General features: G+C 36.5%; 1 protein-coding gene across 2 annotated transcripts in view; it reads left to right on the top strand.

The window, feature by feature from the left end:
- Cyp2j12 (cytochrome P450, family 2, subfamily j, polypeptide 12) overlaps positions 1-13,227 on the top strand; it is a 41,837-nt gene that overhangs the window by 20,487 nt on the left and 8,123 nt on the right. For both annotated transcript variants that reach the window (NM_001355721.1, NM_001100182.2), the window contains 2 exons: positions 4,973-5,149; positions 7,659-7,800. In NM_001355721.1, the coding sequence (NP_001342650.1) occupies positions 4,973-5,149; positions 7,659-7,800 (319 nt within the window). The remainder of the gene's footprint in view (positions 1-4,972; positions 5,150-7,658; positions 7,801-13,227) is intronic.

Raw genomic sequence — 13,227 nt, 5'->3', positions numbered from 1 at the left:
TTTGGGTATTTAGTATAATATATCCATGAATATTCTTGTGGCAGTGTTCATTGAACACATCGACTCCTTGGGGTTTGGTGTAATTTAAAATAAATTATTTAATATAATTTATTTTATAATTCCATGATTTACTCCTTTCACTTTTCTTCCTTTAAACATTTTAAGTACCGTTCCTTGGTCTCGTTCAAATTCACATCCTCAATTTGTAGTTAATTACTATTTCTTATGTATATGTATAAAGTTATGTTTCTACGTATATAATAAAACATTCTCAGTGTATATAATGTTACTTTCAGGTGTGTTTTTAAGGATGATCATTTGATGTTGGATAACCAATTTCTGAGCTCTTCCCTGGGCAAGACTGTTTCTCTAGTACTCATCTATCATCAGACTGTCTTGAGCCTCCAGCTCCCAAATAATGACATAGAGACTTACTATTATTTGTTAAAGCTTAGGCCTTAGTGGGCTGACCCCTAACTAGCTGGTATACCCTAATTAACTCACTTATTCTAGTCCATGTTTTCCACATGACCTGTTACCCTTCACTCATCCTGGTATGTCCAACTTCTCTAAGTTTGACTGGCAAATCTTGCACCTCTCAATATGTCTCACTTTTCCTATCCTGCCTGGAAGTCCCACTTTTCCTCTCCTGCCTCAGCTATTAGCCATCAGATCTTTATTAAACCAATCATAAGGTGATGGAGGTGCATGCTTACAAAATACTAAGACAGGCAATGATCCATAAAAATAACAATACCAAAGTCTAGACAGTACTCAGCTCTCTGCTGGTACAGAAATCAACATTGGAATGATACAAAGACAAGCATTATGCAGTGCACAAAAAGATTACCCAAATATCTTCTCCTTTTAGTCCAGTAAAAGGCTCTGTCTTTAATAGCAATAAATGATATACAATAAAAACAATTATGAGAACTATCGGGTAAGAATTACGGAGAACATAGTCCACTATCTTATCTTGGTGAGTCCAAAGTTCTGCACCTAAATCACTTTCCATCATAACTTGCATTATCAACCTAAAAATATCTTCTTAGACATTGAATCATTTTCTCAAAATCTGAACATCTTAAGCTTATATGTGAGACTATAACTATCTAGTCTTCAACTCCATCCAAGATCTGAGAAGAATAAATATTACCTGAGTAAACAGGAAGTATTGAGCAAGCAGCTTTCAAAACTGCAGAAAGCACAGAGACTGATGGCTGCCTGGACAGCCACCCAACTTTCCTCTGCATCCATCTTCAGCCTACAGACTCAGAATATCTGACAGACTTATTGGTGAAGCAGGAAATTTTAAGGACTGACCTACTTTGTCTTGGCAAAATTTGTCACTTGATTTCCCAGTGTCCTCCTTATCCACAGTTTGGACAGCATTCTGCCAGAAGTTGAAGCAAGGGCAGTTTTTTGTCCAGTGACTAGCCGTGCCACATTTGAAGCAAACTTCATATGGAAATTCTTCAATGCCTACTATCTTCTTTGAAGTAGCATGGGGGTGCTGCCAAGAACTGACATATCTCACTGTCATAAAAAGTCTATTATTATTAAATTGTCTTAAATGTCATATTTGGTGGGTCTTTGAAGTGTTTGAAGATGACATATCTAAAGTCTGTCACATTAGGAAAGCATTACTCATCTCCAGCTAGATACTATCTGCTTAACTTTGAGAATATCTATAGGGGCTAAATAAAGCTTACTTTTTAAATTAGTAAACTAGTTCCTTAACAAGACTACATGTTTGATTTTTGTAGGTGTCTAGCTACTAACCTGCAATTCTTTTTTTTAACCTGCATTTCTTAATTATCCTAAACAGTTTGTAATAGTAGTTTTTAAGGATTACAACTTTACATTACATTTTTAAATGAGTTGCATATAGTTACAATTTTTAAACCGTAATTCTTACCTATATGCACCTAATTTTTAAATGTGTTGCATATAGGTACCTTAAGCAAGAGAAGAAACATTTGTACAGTATGTTGTAACAAAAACAACCATAAATTTATATCAGTATACAAAAATTCATACCTATGTAAAATATTTGAGACTGGTTTAGTTTAAAAGCATATTCAATAATCTACTCTCTTATCCTATCATTCTTATATCCTCCCTTTTTTCATTCCATCCCTTATTACCACTTTTCCCCCCCTCACATTAGATAGAGAAAGAAACAGAGGAAAGAAAGAGAAAGAGAGAGTGTGATCCCTTAAACTAACCTCACTCACTTTGTTTTCTCCCTGACCAAGATCATTCACTACTTACAACCAATCCCCCAAATGAAGAGAAGCATCCATCACCCACTGAACAACCACAAACCACCCACCCCTTGGAGATGGAAATATCATGTTCTTCAAATTGCTTCCTGCTGTCTGGTGTCAACAGCCACTTTTGGGAGCCCTAAGAAAATTGAAATGTTGGCCAAGTCCTGCAAGAGCTAGTTGTATTTTTTGCTGTCTTGTGTCTGTGAGATGGAAAAGTGCAGGGCTTAACTGAAGTCCTGACTGAAGCAGTCAGTGAGGTTGACCCACCTGAGCTAGCCACCTTGAAGTAGTACTGAATGCAAACTTTTAAGGAGAGAGCAACTAAAGTTGTCTTTGAGACTGGATTACCTGGGCTACTTGTCTTTGTTGATGTATGGTCCTTTGTTCTGAAAACACAAAAGCTTCTAAAGTTAATATACATCTGTGCATTAACACATTTGTGGAATTAACAGTGTGTACCGATCAGCTAAAGATGATTCTCATATTTCTTGTGTTTCTGTATTAAAATGTATGCTCTCTTAGACATCTTTTGAGGAGCATGTGAAGATAACAGTTGCAGGTTGTTTTAGCTTTACCATACCTTGGGTACACATGGTTCCAGATAGAATGAATCTGAAACAGTTACTAGCCCTTGAAAAGTTCATTTTCTTGTTAAGACTTTCTGTTTCTATGTGTTATTAACTTCTTTGTGATGCACCCAAAAGTAGATTTATACTCACTTGTGCTATCCCCACAAGCACTTTTTCCTCATGTTCAGGGATGTCCTCACTGAAAACTAAGGAACTGGATAGCATGACTTATAGGTATGAAAAGGGGGATAAAGAATGACGAAGGATTGTATGTCCCTAAGGGGATAGGAACTCCACAGGAAGACCAACAGAGTCAACTAACCTGGACATTTGGGGCTCTTAGAGTCTAAACCACCAACCAAAGAACATACACAGGCTGGACCTAGAACTCCCCTCATGTGGATCCCAAACAACTAGATCAGGGGGTATCCCAAAATCTGTTGCCTGTACATTGGATATGTTCTACTATCTGGGGTGCTTTCTCTGGCCTCAGTGGGAAAGGAGGCACCTAGCCTAGCAGAGATTTAAAGTGCCAGAGTAGGGGAGATATTGAAGGAGGGGGAAGGGAGAAAAATGTGGGAGAGGTGATCAGGATGGGGGCAGTGAGCAAGCTGTAAAGTGAATTAAAAAATATTTAATTAACTTAAATTTAAAAAAAAAGAATGGGATCACTTACACTTATTGTCTTCACTATCTTGTGTGTCTTGTTTTAATTCTCAGTCATGGTATTTCCAAGTCCAGCAGTGAAACTACTTTCTTTCCAGTAAGCAAAGCCTAGGAAGTCCATAGAGATAAGTGAGAGCCCAGCCAACTTCTAGGTGTGTGTATCATGGAGAAAATTTTTAGAAGGAAACAATGAGGTTGCAAAAGCTGATAATAAACATTCTTGGCATGACCAATTACATCAGGCATTCTGTCAGACTATGCAAAAGCATATGTTCACTATTTTCTCTATCACCCTCCACATATAAAAATGCAACATGATGTCTGCAAGCTGGTAGAAGAGTATGCAAGCAATATTTATAAGCAGTAGTTCAGTAGACCCCTAAGAGTTCTTCGTACATGGAATAGCATTCTGTGAGCAGAGAGAATGAGACTCCATTAGTAAAAAGTCAAATATTAACATTTCTTTAAATACTGATATACTTTAATATTATTAATAATACTAAAATTATTAATATTGTTTTAACTGTTATCAAATCTGAATAGAGAAGTAACAACAATACATGTATACCTTACTTTAAGTATTGTTGATGTTACAATGTGCTATATTATTTTTTACCCCAAAATATAATTGAAATTTATTAGTCATCTACTTGATTTCAGTAAAGATTGACATCTCACCACATAGAAATTAAATCATATTGGAGACATGAGCACACACAACTACCTACACAATTCATATAAGTGGTAATTTTTCTGTGGAAAAAATCTTTCCAAAGAATTAAAAATGGGGAAAAAGATGCTTATGTTTTCTATCATAATCAATTAGCAAAGCTCTAAATTCTTGACTTTTGAGCAATACTTTCATGGAGAATAGACCCCTGCTAGTTCCAGAGATACTATATATTTGCAATGAATACCACCTGCTTTGACCTGAAACAGAGATGTCTTCAGTGTTGTCATAGAAGCCATGATGGTTGGATTGTGTAGAGGAACGTGGATAATGACAAATATTTGGACGGTTCCATGTCCGTAGGGATTTCAGTAGAAAGCACTACATTTGACCTTGAGTGTGGTGAATGCCGTTTGAGAAATGTAAGTCAAGAAGTGAAGCTATGTAATGACATTGGTAATGTTCTTACTGAAAAATATTTACAAAATGATTTGAGAATCATTTTGCACTAATATTGAACTCAAAAAAAGTATTGAATAGTATGCCAGCATTCAGATAATAGAGATGATGGTATATACCAGGGATCAAGGAGCTGGGATCATAAAACCTGCCCTGTTCCTTCATATATTTTGCATGGCACTGTTGAAACACTTGTATATGCAGAGGTAAGAGGGAAACCAGAAACCAAGTTGGCACCAAAGTTACCCCAAAGAAAACAGGTGAAAAAACAAGATTATTTAATATGGAAAAGTTACGTCATAGTGCCATCAATATTTTCTTATTTTCTTTATAAGCTCTACAATGTCTTTCCATCCATAATTCAATATGTTCCTGGATCACATCAAACAGTTTTGAGAAACTGGGAAAAACTGAAATTGTTTATTTACCAAATGATGGAGAGTCACCGGAAAGATTGGAATCCTGATGAACCGAGAGACTTCATTGATGCTTTCCTTACAGAAATGTCAAAGGTGAGGAGGACAAGTGGTCTGGGTCTTCCTGGGAATAAAAATATGGTTGAGAAGCTTCCAACTGATCTTGCATCATGATGGCATATATTTAAGCACTGATTCACTACAAGATGAAGCTCTGTGCCTGTTAGCCAGGTGAGCCTCTTCTGAGGATTATGGAAATTCCATCACCAAGATGCTCCAAGCTCTCAGAGGGCCGTGATATTCTTTGTTATTAGCTCCTTCCTTCATCTTCAGTACCAAGCTTGGAGCATCTTTCTTCTCCCATCATCTGCTTCCAGCTTTACATCTCCTCTCCCTGGTTCTTATGTTCAAACCCTCCTCTAATAACAATAATCCAGGCTAATATTCCCCTCTGAAATTAATCACATTGGCAAAGTCAATTTTAGTTTATCAATTAAAATGCATGGGTTATAAAATGAAAATCTGGGTAACTTTGAAGATCACTGACTAGTGTGTTTTAAGAATATAAGTTAGGAATAGTATTTTAGAAATGCAAAATAGCATTATGCCAGAAATATTATTAGAAATAAATTATTCACTGCATTTTGGCATAAAGTCCTGGAAAATGACAGATACTGACATTTTATGTTCCTCCTTGTCCCTCACCTTTCAGTGACAAAAATGATACACAAGGTAAAGTAGCCATAAAACTTCAAAGCTTGTGTTTCCAAGGACTTAGTTTAAGACCAGTCATTCACCCCATCTCAGTCCCTCATGGAGGGCACAAGCAAAGTTTAACTGAATGCTGGAGTTTAAAAGCCTGGGTGTGGAATCTGCCTTCCTCTGCCTGTGAATCAAAACCCTCTAATAACATAAATACCAGAAAGCAGTTAGCTGCACGTATGTGTTACCTCAGTGGCATTGTGACAATACTCAACAGAAACAATTTAAGATTGAAGATTTATTTTGGGTCACAATTTCCAGGTGTTTTGATACATTTTTATAGAAAATTAATCGCAGAGCATCTGAGCTAATGGTAACAAAGGTTGTGGTGAAGTTTACACACTAATATGTACCAGGAAGCAGAAAGCAGAATCCAGGGCCTTTTTATAATTTTGATTACCTCCTCTGGTGAGGAGCCATCTAATGAACCATACTTCCTACTTCCTCCGATCCTCCAAATTAGTTCCACCAAACTAGGACCAGATATTAAAATCATGAGTCTTTGGGGGATGCTTCAGGTTCAGATCACAACATTAATTGTGCTGCTATTATTTAAGTAGGCTTCTGGCTAGAACACATCACTATATCTGTCACAGAATCTTAAACTCAGTGGATTCCAGGTTCACTGTTTGACCAAGTGTACAGTGGGAAATGTCTAACAAACCTCTCTTCTATTTCACCTTCCTGAAATAATTCAATAGAAGAAACATTTTATCCCTAGAGTGGGAGTCAAGTTGTTTACTATATGGAGTTCAAGTGTAAGACCATCAACATCAAGAGCAATATTAACAAATTGATGCCTCAGAGAAAGTTGTGAAGTACAATATTATACTCTAAAGAAGTACTGATAGGTCCCAAGAGCTTTTGACAATGAAAGATTAATGGGGGAGTAGGACAGTCACTGAACATGGAGATTTTACAGAATTTCTGTAGTGAACAAAACATTTGTTGAGTATTTGCTATATTTGTTGGACATTTCTATTTCACATAATTTATCATGATTAAAATGTGTGTTGTATTATTCAGAGATTTCTAGAGGAACAGAAGTGAAAGTCATTGTAATAAATCCCACATATATATGGATTACAATCTGTGTTCTAGCTTGTCCAACAATGGCTATCTACCAACAGAAAATCCAATAATCTAGTAGTTGTTCAGTCCATGAGGCTGGATATCTCAACTGATCTTCAATGTGGGCCAGAATCCTGAAGAAGCAGACTTTAAGGAATTGGCTTGCCAATGAGAGAGAATAGGGCTAGCAGGTGATAAGTGAAAACTTCCTTCTTTCATGTATCCATATAAGCTGTGATCAGAAGGTGTTGCCCAGATTTAAGATGGACATTTGCCCCTCAAAAGACCTGGCTAAAGGGGCAAGGGAGACATCTTCCTACTTTCAATGATTTAATTAAGAAAATCCTTCATGGTGTACCCAAAAACTATCACAAAAAATACTATGAAAAACTAAACTTTTCCTGTTAAAAGAACTAAAACAGAGAAATGTAAATTGAGTAGTCTGGGCCATGTGCTGTGACTGAGTGATGTAACTGATACATGCAAGAAAAATCCTCTTTTGTATCCAATAATCCCCATTTTTACTAAAAGCTTTTCTAAAACTATAGTCATAAGAAAACAATTGTTTTGATTTTTAACCATCAAGTGCTGCTTTTAATAAAGCTCTCACTTGGATGAGAACATCACTGTCCAATGAGAGGAAAGGGAGTATTGTTTAGAAAGATTCCTTCTAAATGTGTTTGCCAGTTTTTAAATTCTGTTAATGAGATAGTCACAAATCTTCTAACTTAAAAAAAAAAAAAAAAAAAAAAGATGAAACTGTCTTCTCTAGTACGGAGACAAGACTACTACAAGTTTCAATGAAGAAAACCTCATCAACAGCACCCTGGACCTCTTCTTTGCTGGATCAGAGACAACAACTAACACACTGCGCTGGGCTCTGCTCTACATAACTACAAACCCAGAAGTGCAAGGTGAGCATGTGCTGGGTGTGCCTAGACCAGGGAGAATAGTGTTTCTGAAATTTGTTGTTTAGATGGGCCAGAAGGTAGAATAGTGGAGTGGAAAGAAATGGAACAGCTTCCTTCTTTCATGTATCCATATAAGCTGTGATCAGAAGGTGTTGCCCAGATTTAAGACAGACCTTTGCCCCTCAAAAGATCTGGCTAAAGGGGGAAGGGGGACATCTTCCTACTTTCAATGATAAGAAAATCCTTCATGGTGTACCCAAAAACAAGTGTTCTTTTCATGTTAAAAGAACTAAAACAGAGAAATGTAAATTGAGTACTCTGTGCCATGTGCTGTAAGACGAGCTGTTTTGGAAAACGGGCATGGCCTTCACATGTCCTGTCAAGATTGTGATGAGTCATGGGTGCAGACTTTATAGTCTATGCTTTAAAGAATCTTCTGTTTTAGGGTCACATAGTGAAGTCAGCCGTTATAGTTTCCAGCAAAGACTGACAGTGTGCAATGAAAAATCCACTAAGTCCTTTCTTTCCAGCAGTGCCTTCTCATTTTGTCATGCATATCACCAAGATGCTTCAGTCTGATAACTGTCGTCCTATTAATGCTACCTCTGCTATCCAGACTCAACCACACACATTCTGCATGGTGCCTCTGAACATTACATTTTTCCCATTGGCATTGCCCTAATCTTGCCTCTACATACAATATTGGGCTTTCTATCTACCAAAAATGTACTATCCCAAATTCTTGAGCTTTCAGAAGAATTTTCTCAGATACTACCCCATAACATGTTTTAAAATTCGCTAAAAATTTACTGCCTAGTAAATTGCTTCCATGTTCTCCCTTGAGAGATTGCACAATGTGCCCCATTATGGGCCTTGCACATTGTTTATGACTCCATGGGAGTCTTCAGTCCTTCAGAAAATGGCCAATCCCGTCATTTTTATCTTTTTAGATTAAAAGAATAGTTTTTCACATGGGAGATAAGAATATTTTCATGCATGAAACATTTTTTTAATTTTGTTAATAGTTTATGAGAGAAGGATAAAGATACTATGTCACACTCAAGCCAAATATTTTTTCCTAAGATGAAAATAAGAGTAGTGATCACAATGTCTCCCATGTAGTAAACATCAAATAGTTATTTTTTCAACTCCATCCACTTTTTGAGACAGGGTCTTTCACTGCCTCAAACTCACCAAGTAGACAAGACTCTTTTGCCACTTGGCCATGGAAATCTACCTGTCTCTGCTTTACCTCAGTACACTGGGATTAGAAGTAGATGCCACCATACCTGTATTTTTTAAAAATGGATTCTAGATAGCAAACTCAGATCTTCATGTTTGCATAGCTATCACTTTGTTACTGAGCTTTCTTTCATGCCCAGCCTTTTTTTCTTTATTGATACAAAATGTTTATATTATTACATCTATATATGTTTATGTGTTTGTTACCTAGAATTCTGTTGCTGTGATATAATAGTATAACCAAACCAGTTTGTATATTTGAGAGTTTATTTTAAAAGGACAGAGTCTATAATTATTTAGGATGTATGGCAGTGAGTAACATGACCAAGAAGCTGAGATCTCACATTTCAACTGCAAACATAAAACAAAGAGAAAACTGGAAGTAGGACAAGTATAGAACCCTCAAAGCCATCCCCAGTGGCATACTTCATCCATCAAGGATCTACTTCTTAAAGGATCCATGGATTCCTAAACCACCTCCTAGGACTAAGTGTTTAAATACTAGAGCCAATACTTTACATTTCTCAATTAATCTTCTTCATTTGGGCCATTTTTCTTTATAGACTAGTGGCATGTTATGATAGAAAATGTATTTAGTCTAACTTAAAATTCCCTGTAGACTTTAGCTGTTCAAAAGTCCAAAGTTGTTTCAGACACTGAAGGCAATCTCTTAACTGTGACCCAATGTAAAAACCAAATGCAGATTTATAGACTTCCAGCATTCACTGGCAGGGAGTATACATTTTCATTCCTGAACAAAAGAATGGAGGTTTAGTGAGGAAACGCTTAAACAAAGAGAAATGAAATTCAAGAGGTCAAATGCCAAATACATGGAATTTAGTTTCATAGCACTAAGATGTCTCCACCCACGTGCCTTTGCTGCCTGCAACATAAACTCTCTCTAGGGATAGTTCCACTCCCTATGTGAAGTCTCCTTTGTAGGGTCTTAGGGGTGCACATCTCCAATATCTTAGGGATGCTACTGAACTCGGGCTTCACTTTCAGAACCCTATGCAGTGGCCTTTTATAGACTTCAAATGGGGACTCCACTGTTAGATGTTATCTTTCCTCAGTAGCTATCTGAACATCCAAGGAAGAATCATCACACCCGGCACTCTTGCATCTCCCAAACCTCTAAAGCACTGACATGTTCAGCTGCCCTACTGTGATAGCCTATTGCCCTCTGCATCACATTTGAAGTAGATTTTGTTTTCATGAAGGAGGTTTCCCTCCTTGTATCTTCTCCTTTTACAAATTGGAAGCTTAGCTGAGTGTTGTCTTACCCTCCATGAACCCTTCTCATGGTTCAGTGAAGAACAGTAGGCGTTTCTTTAATTGATCTCTTTAAAGATTACATAAGCCTCCAATTCAGCCTAGGCTTCAGGGACAACATTAAGCTTTTTAGTGCTTTTTTTTCCCTCAAAGCTGTATGTTTTTAACTTCATTTTGCCTACCTTGCTCTTTCAAATTGTAGAGCTAAAAGTTAGTAGCCATGCCAGAGACTCAATGTTATACTTTATTAAAATTTTCATTGACAAAAAAAAAATAGGCCATTACTTTTAAAATTAGCCTCCAGAAAGCTCTTAAGGCAATGGCACAAGGCCAGTGGATTCTTTGTCAAAGCATAAGCTGAATGGATTTACAGCTCAGTTGTTGCTCAAGCCCTCCCTACCCTCTGAAGCATCATGATCTAGAACTATATTACTGTATTTTATACTCCTACTAGAATGGCCCATTAAGCTCTGCTTACAAGGTTGATTTCTAAATTAATGTTGCAAAGTCCTTCACATCTCTCAAAAATAAATAAAATAAAGCCTAGCATGCCCAGGTTTCCCATAGCAGCAACCCCGTTTCTTTGTATCATTTTCTGTATTAGTTACTCTTATATGACTGGATAAAACTCCATGACCAAAAGCAGTTAACAAAAGGAAAAGATACTTTTGGTTTATGGTTCCAAGAAGAGATTCCATAAAGGTGGGGAAGGCTTGGCAGCTAATAGCCAGAGCAAGAAACTAAAAATAACATCTCAACTACATACAGGAAACAGAAAGCTATTCAAAACTGACACCAGTGATGAAATTCTTCCAGCAAAACTACACTTGCTAAAGGTTCTATAACCTCCACAAATAAGAATTGGAAGGAAGTGTTCAAATACCCGAAACTATGGGAAACATTTTTATTCAAACGTCTGCAATATGCATCATGCATTACAATTTAAAATGCATGTCTGCCTGAATATTTAAACTTTACAAATCATGCAAACCACCCTGGATCAGATTTGACTTCTGTAGCAAAGGCTCCAAAATGTCAATAGATTTACATGACATTTATTGTACCCATGTTTATTTTGCAACATGCACTGTAATTAAGAGATAGGACCAACCAGAGCCTTGATGGACTGTGAATGGATAAAGAGTGACATTCATGACCTAGAAACACAAATCAATCATGAGAAAAAGAAATTTTGATAAGTACTCTAGCATAGATGAGCTTTCAGGATACAATGCTAAGTAACCAACTGGAAGACTGTACAAACTGTCCTAAACCACTCAAAAAAGTTATCTAAAATAGTTAACTTCCTAAAGACAAAATGTGGAATGAGGGTAGGGAAATACTAAACATATGTAGTGGACATTAGACTTCAGTTCCAAACAATTCCTTAGCATTTACATATATAGCAATATGATCATACTTAATAATTATGATTTGTAGCCTTAAAATTGTTATGATGATCTGTGCTTGGTGGAAGACACATTTATCTATAATACTTGAGAGTCTGAGGCAGAAGTAGCACAAGCTTGAGGTTATTTGTCTACAAAGGAAGGCTCTACCTCAAAAACAAACCATGGCTATTATGGTAATATTTTGTTAGATGCATATCCCTAATTAAGTATTTATGGATGGTAGTGTACTGATGGATGTTTATTTGTCTCAAAGAAGGAAACTCTATAAACTATATCCAATAAAGGGCTTATTCCAAATTCCTTTCAACTTGTTACTGAGCTAAACAGGAAGTGAACTCCAAAACTCTCTAAACTGGATACCACAAGGACTGCCTTTGTATCCACAGGCAAAGAACAGAGGAAGGAAGCAGGGAGCCATCTTTTTCAGAAATTGACACAAAATAAAACATAATGTCTGTTTCCACATTACAGGGAAGAACTTAGTCACATGCTCACATTGACTCCAAAAAATTTAGAAATGACATTTTTTAGATGGACAACAGTAGAATCTCTGTCAAGATAGAAAATGGTGAAACTATAAAGAACAGGTCTGGCAGTTTTGACTCCTTGTTATGCTTATATTACTTCATGTAATTATCAAAACATTATTAAAATAAATCCTATTTACTCTTAGAAGTCAGAGGAGGAAACTGAGTCAGAAAGTATATAAGTAGTTTCAGCAACAATAATTGCAACAATGCTCACTAAGAGTTTGCAATGTATCTGCTACTCTGATAAATCTCCTTAGGAAATCACAGTCTGCAGTTATTCAGTAATTGAAATAATTCTGTGAAGTTCAATTACCAATGGAGTGGTGTTAGGAAGTAATTTGTCTTGTGAACTGCATTAGTGAGTTTTAAAGAGATATTAGACAGGCCAATGAGATTGTTGATTTCATGAAGGTACCGGGCTGCAGGCCCACCATCCTCAATTCAATCCCCAGAACCCAGATAGTACAAGAAGGAACTGAATCCTTCAAGTTTTCCTCTGAACTTCACCTTTTCCCTTTGGAACATGTACAAGTGCACACAAATAGAAAATAGAATATTTTAAAATATATTTAAAAGATAACAGAAACAAAAGTTATTGCCTTCTCCCTTAGAGAGTAGAACACAGCAAAACTGTCATCTAGAGACAGATTAATCAATATCACTAAAAAAAAAAAAAACTCACTTGACATCTTGATTGTAGATATCTGAGATTATCAAATTCTGAAAACTTGCCCCTTTTTTTGTATATAAAGAAGTAGGTGAAGTGAACTTATTTGCAGAAGCCTGATTGGCTACTGCTATGAGCTTACCCATGCTGATCACAGCTATTCAGTTCTGTGTAGGTTTAAAGCTGTGGCTATGTTGTAAGCACAAGGAAAATTAGAATTGACAGTTTTTCAAAACCTTTGAGAAGGTAAGAAATATGGTGTTTCTTTGTAAACAGAACACTGGGTGAAATGTAAGAAAATAACTCC

Source organism: Mus musculus, chromosome 4 (genome assembly GCF_000001635.26).
Source record: "Mus musculus strain C57BL/6J chromosome 4, GRCm38.p6 C57BL/6J".
Taxonomy (NCBI): Eukaryota; Metazoa; Chordata; class Mammalia; order Rodentia; family Muridae; genus Mus; species Mus musculus.
This window is presented reverse-complemented; position numbering and strand designations above follow the sequence as displayed.